At 41.1% G+C, this 18,123-nt stretch overlaps 1 protein-coding gene across 1 annotated transcript in view; it reads right to left on the bottom strand.

Moving 5' to 3' along the window:
• The window catches only part of FASN (fatty acid synthase), a 40,836-nt gene that overhangs the window by 11,762 nt on the left and 10,951 nt on the right, over positions 1-18,123 (bottom strand). Inside the window, exons 8-29 of the mRNA XM_009094265.4 lie at positions 17,894-18,028; positions 15,061-15,520; positions 14,516-14,703; positions 13,493-13,682; positions 11,862-11,956; positions 11,333-11,467; positions 10,832-11,035; positions 9,886-10,001; positions 9,271-9,446; positions 8,728-8,919; positions 8,336-8,416; positions 8,053-8,238; positions 7,573-7,752; positions 7,170-7,373; positions 5,642-5,952; positions 5,101-5,490; positions 3,208-3,372; positions 2,879-2,997; positions 2,614-2,768; positions 2,074-2,277; positions 937-1,087; positions 253-431 (exon numbers count right to left, since the gene is read on the bottom strand). Coding sequence (XP_009092513.1) covers positions 253-431; positions 937-1,087; positions 2,074-2,277; positions 2,614-2,768; positions 2,879-2,997; positions 3,208-3,372; positions 5,101-5,490; positions 5,642-5,952; positions 7,170-7,373; positions 7,573-7,752; positions 8,053-8,238; positions 8,336-8,416; positions 8,728-8,919; positions 9,271-9,446; positions 9,886-10,001; positions 10,832-11,035; positions 11,333-11,467; positions 11,862-11,956; positions 13,493-13,682; positions 14,516-14,703; positions 15,061-15,520; positions 17,894-18,028 — 4,216 coding nt within the window. The remainder of the gene's footprint in view (positions 1-252; positions 432-936; positions 1,088-2,073; positions 2,278-2,613; positions 2,769-2,878; positions 2,998-3,207; positions 3,373-5,100; positions 5,491-5,641; positions 5,953-7,169; positions 7,374-7,572; positions 7,753-8,052; positions 8,239-8,335; positions 8,417-8,727; positions 8,920-9,270; positions 9,447-9,885; positions 10,002-10,831; positions 11,036-11,332; positions 11,468-11,861; positions 11,957-13,492; positions 13,683-14,515; positions 14,704-15,060; positions 15,521-17,893; positions 18,029-18,123) is intronic.

The raw sequence follows: 18,123 nt of genomic DNA, 5'->3' as shown, positions 1-18,123 counted from the left end.
TGATTATACAGTGTACAGAGACAGATAAATTTGACTGTGATGTGGAATTTTCAAGCACAGAGTCAGTAGCTGTATTTACTATGTAACCAGTTCTCAGCCTGGAAACTAGATCAAAGCTACAGCAGATCACATTGGGAGGGGAATAAGTATACACCTAAATAGGTATATATCCTTCTATACATGTACACACACATGCTTTCTCTATTAGCTATAATCTCTTTCTCCCTATGACTTTGGGCCCTCAGTACTCACCTACAGTAGTAAAGACACGGCAGCCCATGCTCAGGGCAATGGCAATGGCTGCTTGGCCCACACCTCCTGAGCCAGAGTGAATCAGGACACTTTCACCCTTCTTCATACCACCTCGAACCACCAAAGCATAATAAGCAGTGGCATAAACCACAGGCACTGAAGCTGCTTCTTCTAGAGTCCTAAGGAACAAAGTGGAAGAGGTATCTTTAGCCTTGGGAAAGACTACTAGATTTTCCTGATGAAATTTGCCTTTCTGCAACAGAAAGGTTCCACTGCTGAGATAGATAAGAAAGCGTAAGATAAGACAGATAGAAAAGATAGATAAGAAGGTGTCAATCATACAGCAGACTACCACAGCTGCCAAACACAACCAGGTTTCCTTATTCTGCAAAAATTTTTCAGTAACTAACCTGTAACATAACGAACACTGATATCCCAGTGTATACTGAAACATGTGAAGCTAAGAGCCAAAAAAAAGATGAGAACCTTGTGTAAGCTGCTGTACAAAAACTAGTGCTGAACTCCTGCAGTGAATCTTATCCAAAATCCTACAATTGCTTGGGACACTATTGCCTTGTTAACATTTGCCAGAGGGAAATCTAGCCATTGTACAGCACTCAGGTTTGATCAGGGCTGTCATCAGCCTCAGGCAGGAAGGCAAATCTTAACCAGAAGCTGACCTACCAGTTTTCAGGCACCTCCCACAGAAACCTTTTTTCACAGTCTACCACTGTGGCCAGCCCCTTTGCTGGCAGCAATCCCATTACTCTTCTTCCAGCTGCGTCCCGTCCTGAGAACTCCATGCCCAGCATGCACTGCTGCAAAGCCCAGTTACCTGAAAGAACATTAACACCTTTTACAAAAAAGAAAATTCTCTTCTAAAATTCCTGTTCTAGAGCAGCAGTCCCTGAAAGTCTAAACCTCTGAGATTTGTCTCTTCTGTACACAGTTCATAAATTGTCATAGTTAATGACTCACTGCAAGAGTAGTGGAAAAGGACTTGGTCTCATTAAATCACAAGCACTTATCCTTGATGATATTGCATTTGTTTCCAGTTTTCATGTGAGAAATTTAATGAAAACACCTTGTTTCAGAGGCAATTCTGTCCCTCAGAAAAAAAATGATACATAAACTAGAAAGACGATCACTGCAAAATATGAATTTTTGATAATTCATGTCTTAGGCAGACACTTATGTCAGTCATAGAACCATTTAATGGTTTGTGTTGGAAGAGACCTTAAAAGATCATCTACTTCCAACCTTCTGCCATGCACAGGGGCAACTTCCATTATGCCAGGTGGTTCAGTCATGAAGGGGAACCCAGCCCTACTCAAATCACTAAATTTTAAAAGAGAGAGGAATATGTTAAATACATATTTTAAAACCATTTCATACACATTACATTAACTCTTAACTCGCTATGAAGATAATACTACCTCCATTTTGTAAACAGGCAGTTAATTCATTGTGCATTTTTCCTCCCTGAAATTCAAGCATGTCCATCAGCATGGCAAAAGGAAACTTCAACATTCTCACCTTGGTATTTACCATGCCCACCTCTGGAACCTCTATCAACATGTTTTATCTCACACTTGGTATCTGTGCAATGTGGCAAGCAACATTTCTCAGAGCATAGTTTTTTAATTGGAAAAAATGGAACTGTAACTGGAAGTAGAACTTGAGAACTTTTTGGTGTACAGAGCTGTACTTCCTTCTCAAAAGCATGCTTTCTGGCATACGATCTAGCCAGTGCATAACTAACAATCAAGAGATTAATTCTAGAACAACAATATGTATCCTTCTAGTGTAACTTTAACTCACCAGGGATAGCATCTGGAGAAAGCTTCCCGGTGGCCAGCATAATGTCCCGGAAGTTGAGAGATGCGTAATAGACTTTGCAGAGTAAAACATTGGGATCAGTTGTGTGGAAGTGTCGAAGTGGGGAGACAATCCAGCGAAGAGACGAGAGATCTCCACGAGTTAGCACATTTACATAGGCATATTCTGTTAGCTCCTGAGGTTGTGCTGCAGAAGAAGGAACAGTAAGAACTTACACACATTAACAAAGGTACATGCTTTCCAAAACAAGTAAATTCCCTGTGCAATTTCTACCACCTCCATTTGCTATCCAGAGAGCCCTTTCTTGCTTTGCAATACTACTGATGCCCTAAAATAGCCTATCCCTCCTCCTAGCACCAAAGTGTTCTACTGTTCACTTTGAGCTGAAGCAGAAGAATTCAAAATTGTTCATTAAAAATAATAATAAAAAGTAACAGTAGGAACAACAGCTACTCATTTTCTGTTCAAAGTTCATTCAGATTCAAGGCCTTGCAAATGATCCTCAGCTCTCAAAGACTGTACCTTGCTGCAATGTAAGATGCCTGAAGGAGCCCCACTTTCCATCACGATACACATTCATCACCAGGTCCTTCTCAACAATCTTCTGCATCTCCAGAGAAGAAAGACTCGTGGGTGGGACAGCAGATGAAGGGTTCAAGTTGGAAATGAACACACACCTGATGACAAGAGTTGTAGTTTTGTTTGTTTTGCTATAGGTCTGAGAAGAAGCTAACACAAATATCTCATCTCCCAAATTTGACTCAAGGGCATCATCAGGCTTGCGTACCTGATTCGATGGCCTTCTGCTTCAAGGCGAAGGCAGTTCACCATTCCCAAAATTCCTGAGTTTGCACAACTGGTGGCAGTCAACCATACAGGCTTCTCTGATGGGTCAGCCAAGATGTCCTACCGGACAAAGAGGACAAACCCCAAACTGTTTTACTAGGAACTACAAAGAAAATAGCCCTCATATCCTTGGCAGAGATTAGAAACTTCTATTTTATTAAAAGTAACTGAACACACATACACACATTCTTCTTTCAACACTACTAAATATCTCATTTAGAAAGTATAATGATTTGGAAATTCAGATACTTAGGACACAGGAATTCTCACCTTTAAGGATTCAACCCACTTATAGTTCATCTCATCTACTGGCAGAAAAACAGGTGTTTTGACAGGAGCTTGCCGACGGCACAGGAAAATAACTGAGCCAAAGAATGACTTCTTCATGGCAACAAGATTCAATGAAGCTTTGCTGAATAAGTCCTCCCACTGTGCCTGTCAAATCAGGCAAAGCAACAAAATTAACAGCGAAGTCAAAAGTCAATTTTTCTTGCTTTTTCTTGAAAACTTGCTCTGTATTATTGCAGTACAAATATAGGTTTGATTAACATAACTGTGTTTTATCCACATCTAGACTACTCCTTCCCCAAAGGATCTTCCAAAAGTGGGAATACAAGTATCTCAAAGTCCAGGTTAGGGAACCAGTCTCGGCACACTAGCAGGTGTGCAAAAAACCAGAGCTGTGACCATGCCACCAAATTCCACAGTGTATTTGAATGTGTCTACCCTATGCCATATAAGCCCTGTTTGCACAGAGATGGGGAGAAGCACCCATATGTCTAAGTTACACACTGAAATGGCATTTCAGGAAAATAAAAGAATGAAAATGCATGTATGGTATATCCAGAAACACTTAAGGATTACTATCTGAATGAAATAAAGATGACTGCAGGCTCTCAGAAAATCATCCATTTGCTTTTCCAAGCCAGGCACAGACCAGCAGAAGGTTTTTACAGTGTAATCCCTTATATCAAGGGCCAAGGACAGTGTCTGTATCTAGAAAACTTTGAGAACTATGTAAGTCCTGTACACTCTTGCCTGGCTTGTTTAATTTCCTTCAGAGAAGGAACATTCAACAGACAGGTATCTTCTCCCAAGGATTAGTATCAGTAGCCTGGTAGTAGCAAATGACAGATTTCTGGTTTTTGTTATTGGTGCCAGTAGCATCTCAGTGCCTTCTCTTTATCCTCCTGTTCACCAGGAAAGATGCAGAGCAAAGAACTTCATATTTCTTCTGCAGTCCCCTTGAAAAAATGTCTGCAGCAAGTGAAGGGCTAGAATCCATGTAATTGCAAAATTCAAAATCCAACAACCCCATCCCAGAATTATAAACAAAATCCAAATTTGAAATTGCTACTCTCTTCTTATTCTAAAAGAAGACAGCTGAGAGGCTGCATTCCCTCAAATCAGGAAAAATAGGTAAGTTCTGTAGAGGTTGAATTTTCCATTATTGCTTGGTCCAACAGATGCCAAGAAAAGATGATGCCCCAATTTCCACCTTTACCCTTGCCTTTTACTCTCCTCCTCTTGCACCAGCTTTGGCATTACTTTATCTGTATGATATACTGGTTTGAAGATATAATGCTAACAGTCTTCTCTCCCTCCTCCAGCTTCTCAGGGCTTATTATACTGTATCTCATTATGGGATCAGATAACATAGGGAAGAGGAAAGGAAGAAAAGAAAAATACAAGAGAAAAGCCTTCCTTCTGGAAGCACCTTAATGTTAGAAGAAATTAACTAACATGCAAAATCACACTCAAAGCAGTAGTATCAAAAGTAAGAGAGAGATTCTGATACCGAAGCATTTCAGAATCCTACAGTGATAAAGCTGTACCCCACCCAGCAACGTGATTTTAACGATAAAGGAATTGTCCTGGTCAGTGTTTTTTATACAGATTAGACAGATGCACAAAAGACAATTAATACCTTTCAGTGCATTAAGAAAGGCTTTCCTGATTTAACCTACAGTTTACTCTCTCAACCTCATATGTAGTAATTTGCAAGTCCTCTCTTCTTAAGAAGTGTTTATTAGATATTTCTGCAGAAGTCCTCAATGGAAAGGCATGCATGCAATGCCTACTACACATTTACCATCAGGGCATCTGCAAGCAGCAGACTCAGACTATCCATGGTGAAAGTATCTGTCCTTGCAAGAGGCTTACCTCACTTAGGAAGCTGTGTTTCTGCTGCAGATCTGGGCTTGTAAGGAAACTGACAATTTCACCAAGAGTTTCTCCCTTAAGAAGAGTATGTAGCAAAACAAACCCTCCTTCTTTCACAGCAGCTGCCAAATTAGGGAGTATTTCAGTGGTATTCACTATAACACTTGTTGAACAGTTGTATACCACCAGGTCAGCATTGGTCAGATTTCCAGAGGGAGGGCTAGATGGATCCCACCGGCTAGAGACAACAGCAGCATCTTGTAGCTCTGTTTCAATAGCTGATAGGTTTTCCAGGATGCAGTCAGTGGCAACGTAGTCCACCTGCAACAGGGGCTGAGCATTCAGAATACTTTTCACACGAGAAAACAGTCGTCCGCTTCCTGCATTAGCCTGTGAGAAAATGAAGGGGAAGGAAAAGCAGAAACCAAATCAAAACATAAGTGATATCCAGAATTATAACCAGAACAACAGCAGTATGTAATGAGGTTCCTGGAAGGCCTAGAAAGACTAGCTATGGTCCCATCCAAGGCTTCCAACTAACCTCTACTATCTTCATCCTATGACTGATCATGTTCTCCAATGCCACATCCAGGCAAGTCCTCAACTCTGCAGAATCCAGCAATCCACTGAGAAGAGGGTCATTTTGGAAGTGCATTTTCTCTCGAATCACAACTTGTTGCAGCTCAGAATGGAGGTTTCCATTCAGCTCCAGACGGCAGATCTCAGCGAGGATATGCTGAAGGCCGTTCTGTGTGGACGAGGACCCCGTAGCAGCCACTGCATTTTCTAGTCCAGGGATGACTAATTTGACCCCATGCACTGCCACTTTAGACTGTAATTTCTGGATCAGACCTATGGAATAGAAGGGGAAATAAAAGGAAGAGTCAAGATTTTCTAAGAATTCTTTTCCTCTTTGCCTCCATTTGTTACACCAGCTGATAAGCACCACACATTACAGCATTCAGTATCATTACCTCAGCCACACAGATACAGTGCAGCCTGTTACATTCACATGATAATGTATTGTGCAGTAGCTGCCCCAAATAAGTAGACTTTGTAGCAAAACAAACCCCTCAATATCCTGTGGTAAGACTGACTGAAAGAGGGCAACTAACAGAAAACTTCTGATTGATTTAGGGAGCTGTGGAGGAAAATTTTAAGTTTCTGAAGATACAAAAAATACTAAAATGCCTTTTTGCTTTATAAACTCATGGGAAATAGTTAATCCTGACTGAGGATCAGGAACTGGATTACAAAAAATAAAACATTCTCACTACAGCCTAGAAAAAATACCCTCTGGGGGCAGTAATTGGATGCTGCAGGGGAAAACTAAAGAGAAAAAAAAAAAGGAAATCTTTAAAATCTATTGCCAAATCTAAGGATGAGCATGAAGACACTCCACCAACACAGAATGAAAAAAAATATTCTCTCAAGATGAAGCAAAATTCACCACTAGAGTAAAATTTTTTTAAAAAAGTAACGTTTTTCTATTTGATGAAAAGGCACTTAAGGTGATTAGTTTAGTGGATGTCACCCCATCAAAAAACAATGTATTTAGCTACCAGTTTCACAACAGACTGAACTGCTCCTATTCTATTCTTGTGGCAAATAATTGCTTTGATGTCTGCCTCACTAAATAATTTTCCCTGTTTGGATATGTGCCCACAATCAAATGGGAACCTTGCCTATCTTAGCAGTTCACAGGGAAAACCAAACCAAGGTTAAAAACTCACTTAAGTAAGCTCTCCTGTCAGTGTCTAAAGCAACTAGGTTGTATTTCTCCTTACAGACGATTTGTGTCTCTTTGCTTGCAGAAGTGGTTGTGCCACCTGACACCACATCTGAATGTTCTAGAAGGAAAGATGTCCTTCATGGCTTTTTACTCTTTCCACATTTTAGGGATCTCAGGCAGAACTAGGTTTTAGCTTCCAGCAATCATACAGAGAATCCTTGCTGAAGTCTTCTACAGAGACCAACATTTAATATCTTGGATATTCTGAAGGAGTATGAACAACTTCTCTCGGGCTAGAAGATTCTCCTAGTATGACAAGAAAGCAATCCCACTCTACCTTTGCATTGCTCCAAATAGGCCTGAAGATGGGCACTTGAAGACAAACAGCTACTTTCAGTGTAGGGCACAAAGCAGAATTTTTCCAGGGTGGGAGGTATCTGTTCCTGTTGTCGCCGTGGTGCCACAGAAGCATGAAGACCATTGATCTGAACACCTCCTGCTTTAAGGCTATCAAGACAGCGGTCCACAACAACTTCAAAAGCTGAAAGTCAGGAAAGAAATATAAGTTGGAAAACAAAAAAATATTTTGTTCAAGGCAATTTGAAGAACAGCGCTAAATCAGGCTCTTTCACAGAGAGGTTACAGAGTTGCAGAAGAGCTTGGAGACTACTACTTCAGAATGCACACATTCACCCAGTAATCAAAGCAACCAGCAGAAGTTCAAGCATGAGAGACATTACCTTCTATATTGTCCTGGTATTGGCACACCTGCTCACGATGCAGCACTGGATCAATACAGACTGAGCGAATCCTCGTGGGTAAGCGCAGACTGCGGCCAGTCTCAGGTAAGATCAGCATATGCAGCAGAGTGTCAAGGAAGGTCACCCAGTTCCCATTCCACAGAACTTTTCCTGCACTTGCTGCAGAAGAGGAAGAGAAAGCCTCACTATTTCATCATTCATCAGATGCTAGAATGTCACTGCTTATTAAATGCCAAGTTTGGTGTATGTACCCAGCTTCCCCTGTAAACTCCACCACACAGTCCTACATTGGAAAGGACAGCTTTCCCAATGCTCTTGGTTGTTCTCTCTTATCACTCAAAGTATAATTACCTCACAAGGCACAGTCAGGTGAACTATTAATACAAATGGAATTAAAAGATCAAATAGTCATCATTATGATACCCAGGCTCACTGTGCTTCTTTTGAAAGGAAATTCACCTTCACTGTTGCATTCTAGAACACCCTGGAAAGTTGGTCCATAATTATATCCACGCAGATGCAGCTCTTGATAAATGTCATCTTTCAAGAGCCTGGGCTTTGAGCTCCTGTCTGCTTGAGTCCGAAGGCCATCTGGCTGGTTACAAAAATTGTTCTGAGCAGTGTTTTCCAGGAGCGAAATCTTCCCTGAAGGGCACAGTAACAAGAATAATGATCATTATCATTATTTATAAATAATGGATTTACCAAGTTGTGCATATACACTTATACTCCCTTCACTTACCACTCACAGCCAGATTCCCATTTCCTGACACCTCAAAGCAGCGGGAAGCAGGCATAAGTCTTACTTCCAGCTGTACTGATCCTGCAAGAAACATTGAGGAAGACAGGACTGTGAGGTCATTTATCTCTACCATCCTCAGGCAGAACTTTTCCTTTCACTGTCTCTAGACTTACTGCTCACAACACGTAATAAAGATGACCATAATGCATACTACTTGACTGTATTAATCCATTCCTTTGCTCAGTCATGCTGCACTCCTCCTTAGTCTCTCTCCTGCATTCCTCCTCACTTTTCCCATGCATTCCTCCTCACTTTTCCCATGCATTCCTTTCCTCTCACTCCCTCTATCTTCACTACACAGTTGTGCAGTAATACCAGCACTCCTCACTCACCCTTTTTGGGAATGATAGTTGCCTGATGAATTGTGACATCTTCGAACGTAACAGCCATTTCGTCCATGGCCACACCAAGAGACCGTGCCAGTGTTCGCCAAGCCAGCACAAGGTACCCAGTAGCAGGGTACAAAACTCTGCCATCAATGCAGTGACCAATCAAGTAGTGGTCAGGAGAGTCAGGACTCACATCTGTCAAAAAACAAAGAGCAGAATAAAAGTAATAAAAACACTAACAAAGAGGTTTTTCCTCCTCAATATCTACAAGAGGCTCTAGTTTCCCCAACTATCCTGCCTGACAATATGCAGCTCTTAGAATTACTCTTCATCTAAAGCAACAGAGGTTCCTGGTTTGTTCATGTTCTCTCATCCCACTTCAGAAACAGATACATGTTTTTGTCAATCCAAACCAAACATTTAAGCTTCAGAGGATGGCTTCCAGGATGCTGTTTTAAGTATTCTTTTCTTACTTTTACAAAAGGAAGCACACAGGTAAAGCAGAAAAGTGACAAACAAATAACAAACCCCAAACGAGCAACACACCAATATTGTAGACTGAAGCAGATGCAGAGCCTTTGGAACCTGCTCGAAAGTCTTCAGCTTTCGGAACATCCCAGTCCTGACTGTGGTCCCATTTGATGCATGGAGAAATAAGGGGTGTTCCCACAGGGACAGGGTATTCCACAGATGGGAACAAATTATTTCCAAGAACATTTATCCTAAAAAGACAAAAAGAATCAAGACATGGAGGAGGGGATGGGAAGAAAAAGTAAGGAAAAAAAATGGTTATAATACTTAGGTCAGGCAGTAACTGGTCTCAGACTCTGTGTCTGAGATGTACCGTGAACACTTACTGCAGCCAAATTTGTAATTAACAGATTATAAGATGCAAAAGTCATTTCCAGAAGCTAGTGCCAGGTTCCTAGGCCTTTAAAATGGGACTCCTCTTTAGAAGGCACCTTCCCTGACCAAGCAGTCTCTAACCCACAGAACACTTCACAAGTGAGCATGCTAAGTATGTAAAGCACAAATGCACATCCCATTTACTTCAAGGTTTCTTGAAGGAGTGTTTGATTCCATGTGAAGACATGCACATTAGAGAAGAGACCTGAATTCCCCTCTGTTATCCCACTCACCCTCTTCCCCTAGTCTCCTTACCCAGTTAAATGAATCTTGCCAATCTGTGTTAGGAAGAACTCCAAATTATTTTTGTGATCTTTCTTCATCAAAGGCAGAATGGTGCAAGTTGGTTTCAAAGTTCTCTTCAAGATAGCCTGGTCAAGAAGAATCCATAAATCACTGGTGGAAGGCATTACTTCCTACTTTGTCTCTGAATTTTTGTCTATAGGTTCCAAACCACTCATGCATCTGTCCCAAGAGATCTGTGCTAGCTGCTCGCACATACACCATTTTAACAGTGAAGGGTACCCTTCCAGCAACCCAAGCTGTTGCACATCTAATAAAGCAGAACCTCCAGAATATAAATGTAATTCTGCCAAAACACAAATATCCCTGATCTCACTAGAGAAAGGAGTTTAAGAAGAAAGTAAGCTCCTGTGGTTTCAGTCTACTTGGTCTAGGAGAAGAGGGGAAAATACCACTGTAATCCACCACGTTTTAAGACAAAACCTCAACCCAAATTTAGAGTACAGATGGTAAAAGATTTTTTTCATAGAGAAGGTCTGTTAAGTCTTTGCATGTCTCACTCCACCGTAATTTTTGCACACACTCTCCATTAGATCCAAACAATGAAATGCTTTCCTTATTCATTATGCAGTTCAGAAAGCTGGCTATCAGTTATCTGAAGTGCATAGGAACAAATTGCAGCAGTAATGTGAATGTCTGGGTGAGGAAGTGGTAGTGTGTTAGGGATTTTTTATTTTTAATATTAACACACACCACCCCATAAAAAATCACAAAGAAACAAACAAAAAAACAAACATTAAAACTGGGAAAAGCTCAGAAGTACTGAGGGAAGCAAATACTCTAAGAACTAGGGAAAAAAAAAAAGCTGCAGTCTTCCCTAGTCATCAGACCCTCAAACTCCTTGTAACAGCATGATGCTATCAATATAGTGTCATAGTGTAACAATCAAATACCATACCTGTAAAAGAGCATGTGGAGCAATCTCTACAACGACAGCATTCTCTGGAACATGCTTCAGACCTTCGTGGAACAGCACTGGATTCACAAGGTTGTTCACATGGTACTCTGCAGAGGAATTCCTAGCCAGATCACCTTGCCACTGAGATTCAGGGATAGATGTACTGATCCATCGTGCTGAGCGAGGTTTAGGGTGTGGAATGACCTACCAATAGACAAGAAAGAAGGACAGGAGAAGTAGTTACAAGTCATAGAGAACAACAGGATTAGCAAAAGCAAGCAGTTCCTCCTTTTCGCAGGTCATTTCGCAGGTTGATTGCTCAGGACACCCTCCTGCTCCAGACCAAGGGATTTCAAACATTAGATCTTACAGAGGTCTACATGCTCTTAAAGAGATTTTCTCTTCCTTCTGAAAAAAGCAGTCCCCTTAAGCTCAACGTAACCTAGAGGCAACCTAGGTGTCAGAGCATAAGCCATACAAGCCACAGTTTGGCAATATTACCTTCTTCAGAGCACTGAACAGTGCTGGTGCAATAGATGCCATGTAATGGGAGTGAAATGCCACACCAGCACTGCGCACCTCCTTTGCGAACACACCCTCTTTCTTCAGTTTGGCTACAAACTCATTCACAGAGTCCTAAGAAGAGAAACATAAGTGAAGAGTAGCTCACAAAATACTAGGTATCTGTACAAGCCACTGTAGTCCCTCCATACCCTTCATCAGTTACCATTTAAGGGGAGCCACCGCAGCAATGAGGTTATTGCCCTTCTCAGTCTTATAATTTATCATCCTCTATGCCCACGGATATGAGAGATTTTATTACTAGCTTACTGAGGCACTAATATCACTTCCTCTCACAGACTATTTGAGTCTGTAAGTTTATACAACGTATTATGTTCACTCCACCACTTCAATCCAGCTCCCCCTTCCAAGCAGCTGAACTCTAAGTAAGCTTCATGCTTTCTTCAAACTTGAACTTCACAGGTCCTACTCACAATCCCAGTACCCACTGTATCAGTTCCATGCTCACCAGAGGCCCCGAAACAGTGACAGTGTCCTCAGAGTTGTGACAGGCTGGTACCACATTTGGAGGACAGCGTTGTTTACACTCCTCCCATGTCAGACCTGCAGAAGGAAGATAATGGGACAACAAAAGCGTTTCTAGTTATGAGCCTCATAAGAGGAGGAAATCTTAAGTGTATAGTCACTGTGCTCAATTCAGCACTTTGCAAAATTGGGAAATACTTGCAAGAGACTGACAGGTACCTCCCTCTCCCCTCCAAAGCAATTCTGCAAAAGCTAAGAATATTTACGCTAGAGCTTTACCATGACATTTATCACACTTAAGATGAACACAAGGCCAAATCTTTGCACCATCCCATTAATGAATGAGGTGGGGGTAACCCTCACACTTTCAAAGAAGCTACAGAAGTGGTTGTTTAGTCTCATGTTGCCATTAGTTTCTAGCAGCCAAGCCCAGGTGTACTCTCCCCTGCTCTAGCTTGGATTGCTGAGAGACACAAAATAGCCATACAAATCAGAAACTCTAGTGGCATGCCAGGTTAAATATGAAGCATCTGATCATACATTACACATATACAAGTCACAGGAAGAACTTGAACTCAACATCAGATTATCAAAAATATACTATATGCAGATTTCCAAGTTCTATGATAAGAGAGTGCAATTTATTTCATCTCAAGGGTGGAAAAAAGCTAAATTAGGTAGGTAGTCCTTTGTAGCTTTACCTAAATTAAGAAATCTGAGATTATAACAAGTGTTCTAATCCAACAGGCTGCATTACATCTTCAACAATCTTTCTCCAGTGTTTCAGGTTTTAATTGACCACTGGGTCCAATAAGAAATAGAACAGTGCTAGCAATAATAATTTTACTTTTATGCATGTAAGTCACTATAAAGTCGCACTACAAAGCAAAACTGCTGGATCCAAAGTTTTATATGACAGTGGGCAAAACTATATGACTTACACAAACACAAAGTAAAGCTTGTTCAGGAGAAAGCTTATTCCCAAGTGCTATTAGGCTATTAGTAGTTAATTCCACTAGCTAGCTGCCCACCACATCCGAGTGGCTTTCACATCTCATTACTCCTGCAGACAACCAGAACTCTCCTTTTGAAAAAAAATTTCAAAAAAACCCCAACACACATACACACATCTGTGTGTGTACGATACATATCTATCAAAGGCCAAAAAACTCAGTGCTATACATTTTTACCTCATTTCAAGGTATTATTATAATTTAATTATTATAATTATTATTATAATATTATTAATAATAAATTATTAATAATAAATTAATATTATTAATAATAATTAATAATTATTATTAATTAATAATTAATTAATATTATTAATAATAAATTAATAAATTATTAATATAATTATAATTATTATTATAATTTAATCTATTTCCACTTAAATTTTAGATGGTTACCAAAATACTGATGTATTCCAGGATGGAGATCACTACCATTTTATCCACTTAAATATCTAAGTACCTGTTCTACATCAGAAGAAAATGAAGAGGCAACAGTGGCCAACATTTTATAGACATGATAGTGTCAGAGACCAGTTTTATCCCAATGACATACAACAGAGATCAGGCACACATTCCTGTATCACTCTTTTGGTGTACCTACCAACAGCAGCCATTCCTCCAGGTGGCAATTTGGCCTCTTTAACGCATCTTCCCCGCCAATAAGCGGCAAGAATGGCTTCTTCATGACTTAAGGAGTTGTCTGCATAGCCACAAGCTAGTTCTCCCACTGAGTGGCCCAAAATCCCATCAGGATGCAGACCTGCAGCCTTCAGCATATCAATCTGAGCAATCTGCAAGCAGAAGTGAAATTACTGATTCCATGCCAGAGCAAGCAGGTGTCAGGCCTTAAAGGTACACAGCAGTAGCAAGTGCACGATAAACTTTTTGGTACAGACATTCTCGGCCTCACTGCCTTTTTTTCCCCCCACAACTACAGCTCCATCCTCCTTTCAAAGCAATCCCAAGAATCATTACGCAACTCTAGTATTGTCTGGGCCTCTTCACAATGTAATTTTCCATTGAGAAAATAGTTCCAACAACATGAGGCTGCCAAGAATGTATCTATACAAAGTAAGAGTCTACGACCAGTTTCCAGATCACTTTAAAAACCTGGCCTTTAGTTTATTATGAAACCATGAATACCACATTGACACTCAGAATCATGAAGATGTTCATCCAGCTTGACTTTGTTCATTTGCAGAACAAATTTTAGAAGACATTAAACAGAACCTTGCTCCTTGGCACAAACATTTGCCTAAAACTTAAAGACATTCCTAAAGTTCTTAGTGGAAGAAACTGTGCCACATATACACATGGATACACATGCAAATCAGTTCAGACTAATATTAGTCCAAACATCCTGTAAGAAAAAAGCAGTGAAGCCAAGACTATCTGTACCAAAAAGTTTGTTATGTACTTGGAAGTGGCAAAGCCCGAAACTGTCAAGGACACAATGCACTCCCTCCTCTCAGAGAGGTATTTCCAACAGCTGACACTTGCTGATTACACAAAACAAGCTTCCATTAATTGGTATAAAGTGTTACCAGCCAAACAGACACATTAGCAGAAGGTGCTTATGTAGATTGAGTCCACTACCCCCCTCCCCTAGCCCATTGAGTCTTGCCTGAATAGCAGCTAGTCCAACAAATGCATGAACAGTGTCATCAAATGTGTTCTCATTTGCTTGCAGCAGCAGGTCTGAGACCTTAAGGCCTGTGCTCTTCAAAGCCTGATCTGAACGCAATATAGACTGGCGAAACAGATCCAGCTTCATAAGGCTCAGGCCCATGCCTTTCCACTGTGTTCCCATGCCTGCAGGATAGGCAAGGAGAAAGGGAGCTTTTAGTAATACTCTGAAACAGGAGCAGACACAATACACTTTCCTCTGACAGTTAAAGAATTCTAACTAAGAGCAAAGCATTTTACATTTCTTACATTGTTTAAACTGGGCATTGCTTGTTATATGCTGGGCTTTGCTATAATCAGAAGACAGTTAAGTTGGAAGGTTTTGATAAAATACAGAAAAACAAGACTCCTAAGCATGTCACAGAGGTGCAAAATATTTCCTCATGCTAGACTGTAAAATAACATTAGAGCACAGAATACAATTGCTCAAGCCCCAGATCTTAAGAGGAATAGAAAAGCCTGGACTCAATGCTGCACACCTACCTGAGCATATGTACCAGAGTGGTCTACCAGATGCTTGAACTTGCTGAATCTCTTTTACATCACTTTCAGTGCCAACCAGTGTGTAGCCCCTGTAGGGCATGGAGGACACAGGAACTGCAGAGATATCGCTGAGCAGGCTTACAAATGGGCTGCATTCTCCATGTTTTCTGCTCTCTTGAATTAGTGTTTCCACAGCTTCCTGGGTTCTGCCAGAAATCTGAACCAGCCTTGGTGTATTATTAGTCTCCAGAGACTGGCATTTGTTCTTATTTGGCCTCAGAATGACGTGAGCATTAGCACCCCCAAAACCAAAAGAGTTGATACCGATAAGGCCTCCTTTCACTGGTGTTGGTTTACAAACTACCTCCAGGGAGCCATCTTGTAAGGCAGGAATATCTGGATTTGGGGTATTGAAATGAAGATTTGGAGTCCACAGCCCACGTTCCAGAGAGAGAATGACCTGAAAGAAAAAACAGAGAGCTCTGTGCTCCACATTGTCTCATGACAAACATTCTTTTGTTGTTTTTATTTTACTACAAATGACTGCGTAGCATATTCTGAAGCAGTTCTCTATGTTTGGATGAAGGGACATTTCAGAGAACAGCACTATTGATGTTACTGAGGTGGCAACTGCATCGCCTAGGCAAATTTTCAGACCATGCAGGAAGTCAGCAGGGAAGTTGAGCGTAGTAGCACAGAGTTTAGCTTCCAGTCTCTAACTGGCAAGCCATGCAGTCTTGCTGGAAAAGCAGCTGAGGTACTAAGACTATCACATCATTTTCCCCTTTCAGATCCCACTCCTTTACCACATCCCACTTCATCCCTCCCCAGTCACACACAGTCACAAATCCTCTTCCTTTTTGCAACAAAATCCTCCTGTTTCTTGCTTTGCTGCAAAAGAATCAAGCTGAAGCACTGGTAAAGAAGTCTGCTTGCTGCTTTACACCCATTTTTTGTCTTCTTGATTCAAAAAAAGCAGGAACAGCAGACTGGGCAGAACTGGCAGAGCCAAAGGAAAGTACTGAAACAGTGTGAGGAACAAAATATCTGTGCCAAAAAAAACCAATCAGTATCAGTAGCTTCTCTCTATAGACAGCTCATGACACCAAGCCCACATTCATCTGCAGAACAAGCCCAGCAAATTGCAGGCAACAAGGTCAGCTGCAAACACAGTGTGCTCTGCATGTTCAGCAGTTCCTTCATCACCCCAGAATGGTCAGAGAGACATACTGTCTTGGGAACTGCTCTTTCAAGTTGACTATCAGACATGGCAGCTTACCTGGGAGAACAACCAGTATAAATATACAACTTCACACATGGTCAACATGTTTCAAGCTGTAAGGATTTTCATGCACACTGTCCTACACCTACAATACTATGCCCTTTGAATGTGCTGCTGCTTTACACGGATATATACTGTACTTTAGGTTTGCCATGGTTTCTACCTAGGTTTGATAGCACAGTACAGTGAGCATACCACCAGTGCCACCAAAAAGCTTTGTCTTTGCTGCAAAGCAAGTGATTAGACAGGCTGAGTATTTCAAAGATGCAGGTGAGTTTTCCCTTCTTTATCAGAATTTGACTGAAGAGGCCTCGGCAAGCCTTAGTTTCATTCCTACCTATCCATATAATTAATGGATTCGCTTCAAGTCTGAAATCTGATACTTTAAAGATCAAATTTACTGATACCTCACATAGCAGCATTTTATGGAATTCCAGAAGAAAACACTTACACAAACTGAAGACACACTGAGACAGTTACTGTCTAAGAAAAACTGCTTTTGGTATAGAGATGGGGGGCAACAGTACCTCAAAGTTATGATCCTGTCCTGAGAGATCACAGAACCACACTAAACAAACTGTTACATACAACACAGTATGGATTGAGAAGCTTATTTTATGACTAGGCTATCATTTTTTTTATGAAGAATGTGTCAGTCAGAGATAAAGGCACTAAAAAACCCTAAACTTTTCTCTACAGAGAGACAGACACACTGCTATTGCTGTGCAGGTGAGGCTACTAGAGAGTGAGTTGTATTTGGGTCACAAGCAACCACTCTGAAGAGTCTAAAATTCTAGCAGTGGCAGTATATGTGACTTTGGTTTGCAGGGTTCTATGGTAATAGGCTTACAAGCAAAGTGTGAACATTAGCTAGCTCTCTGCTAAGCAGTTTAGCAGCCAGAGCCAATAGATGACTGTCTGCCTACAGCAGTAGTTAGCAAGCTGGTTGCTAAGACAGACAGTTATTCATGCTGGTAGCCTCATCCCAGAGAACTCACCTGGCTTCCTGCCATCCTAAGAGAGAAGAGGAAGAGATGATACATCCCTGACAGAAAGCCATAAGATCAGCTGCTCTTTTGGCACTGAAAGCCCACACTGACTCTCATCTTTGGTCACTGTCATCTACTCCAAACATCTAAATCCCTCTACATGTATGTGCCTCAAACCCAAATGACTTGCAGCAGATCTCTGTTGGAAGGTCCAGCGTAAGGACTGACAAAGTAAACAACAAGGATTAACAAAAGGATCCCAAAGCCTTCATGGTGAGCAGAGCTACACTCCTACAGAATTCATTAGGAAGCGAGAATTGAAGTGCGTGTGAACACAGCAGAGGGCCACCTGAACTTTTGGTGGTTTACAGGACAGCCACCTGAGCTTTTAAAAGTATTCACATGTGAGGCAAGTAGTTAATGAGAAACACCTGAGCTCTTATAATTATCAGTGAACATTTTACCCTGAATCAATGCAGATTTCCCCTAAACCAAACAAACAAACCCCCACACACTGGTGTTACCCACCATCCCAAATTTTCCTTCTCAAGTCTCCTGTTACCTTGGCTAATGCAGCAAGCCCCGAAGCAGGCTCTGGATGACCCATATTTGACTTGGTTGATCCGATCAACAGTGGCTCCCGCTCACAGTCACAGAAAATACTTGTAAGGCTGTTTAATTCCTGTGGATCTCCAACCTGGTATGAAGAGAATCAGAATGGCTATTAGCCAATACTTCCAAAACACACCCCAAAAAGAGAAATCTTAAAGATTATGGTGTTTGGGCAAAGTC

Source organism: Serinus canaria, chromosome 18, assembly GCF_022539315.1.
Source record: "Serinus canaria isolate serCan28SL12 chromosome 18, serCan2020, whole genome shotgun sequence".
Classification (NCBI taxonomy): Eukaryota; Metazoa; Chordata; class Aves; order Passeriformes; family Fringillidae; genus Serinus; species Serinus canaria.
The sequence above is the reverse complement of the archived record's forward strand: the minus strand, read 5'-3'. Positions and strand labels throughout refer to the sequence as shown.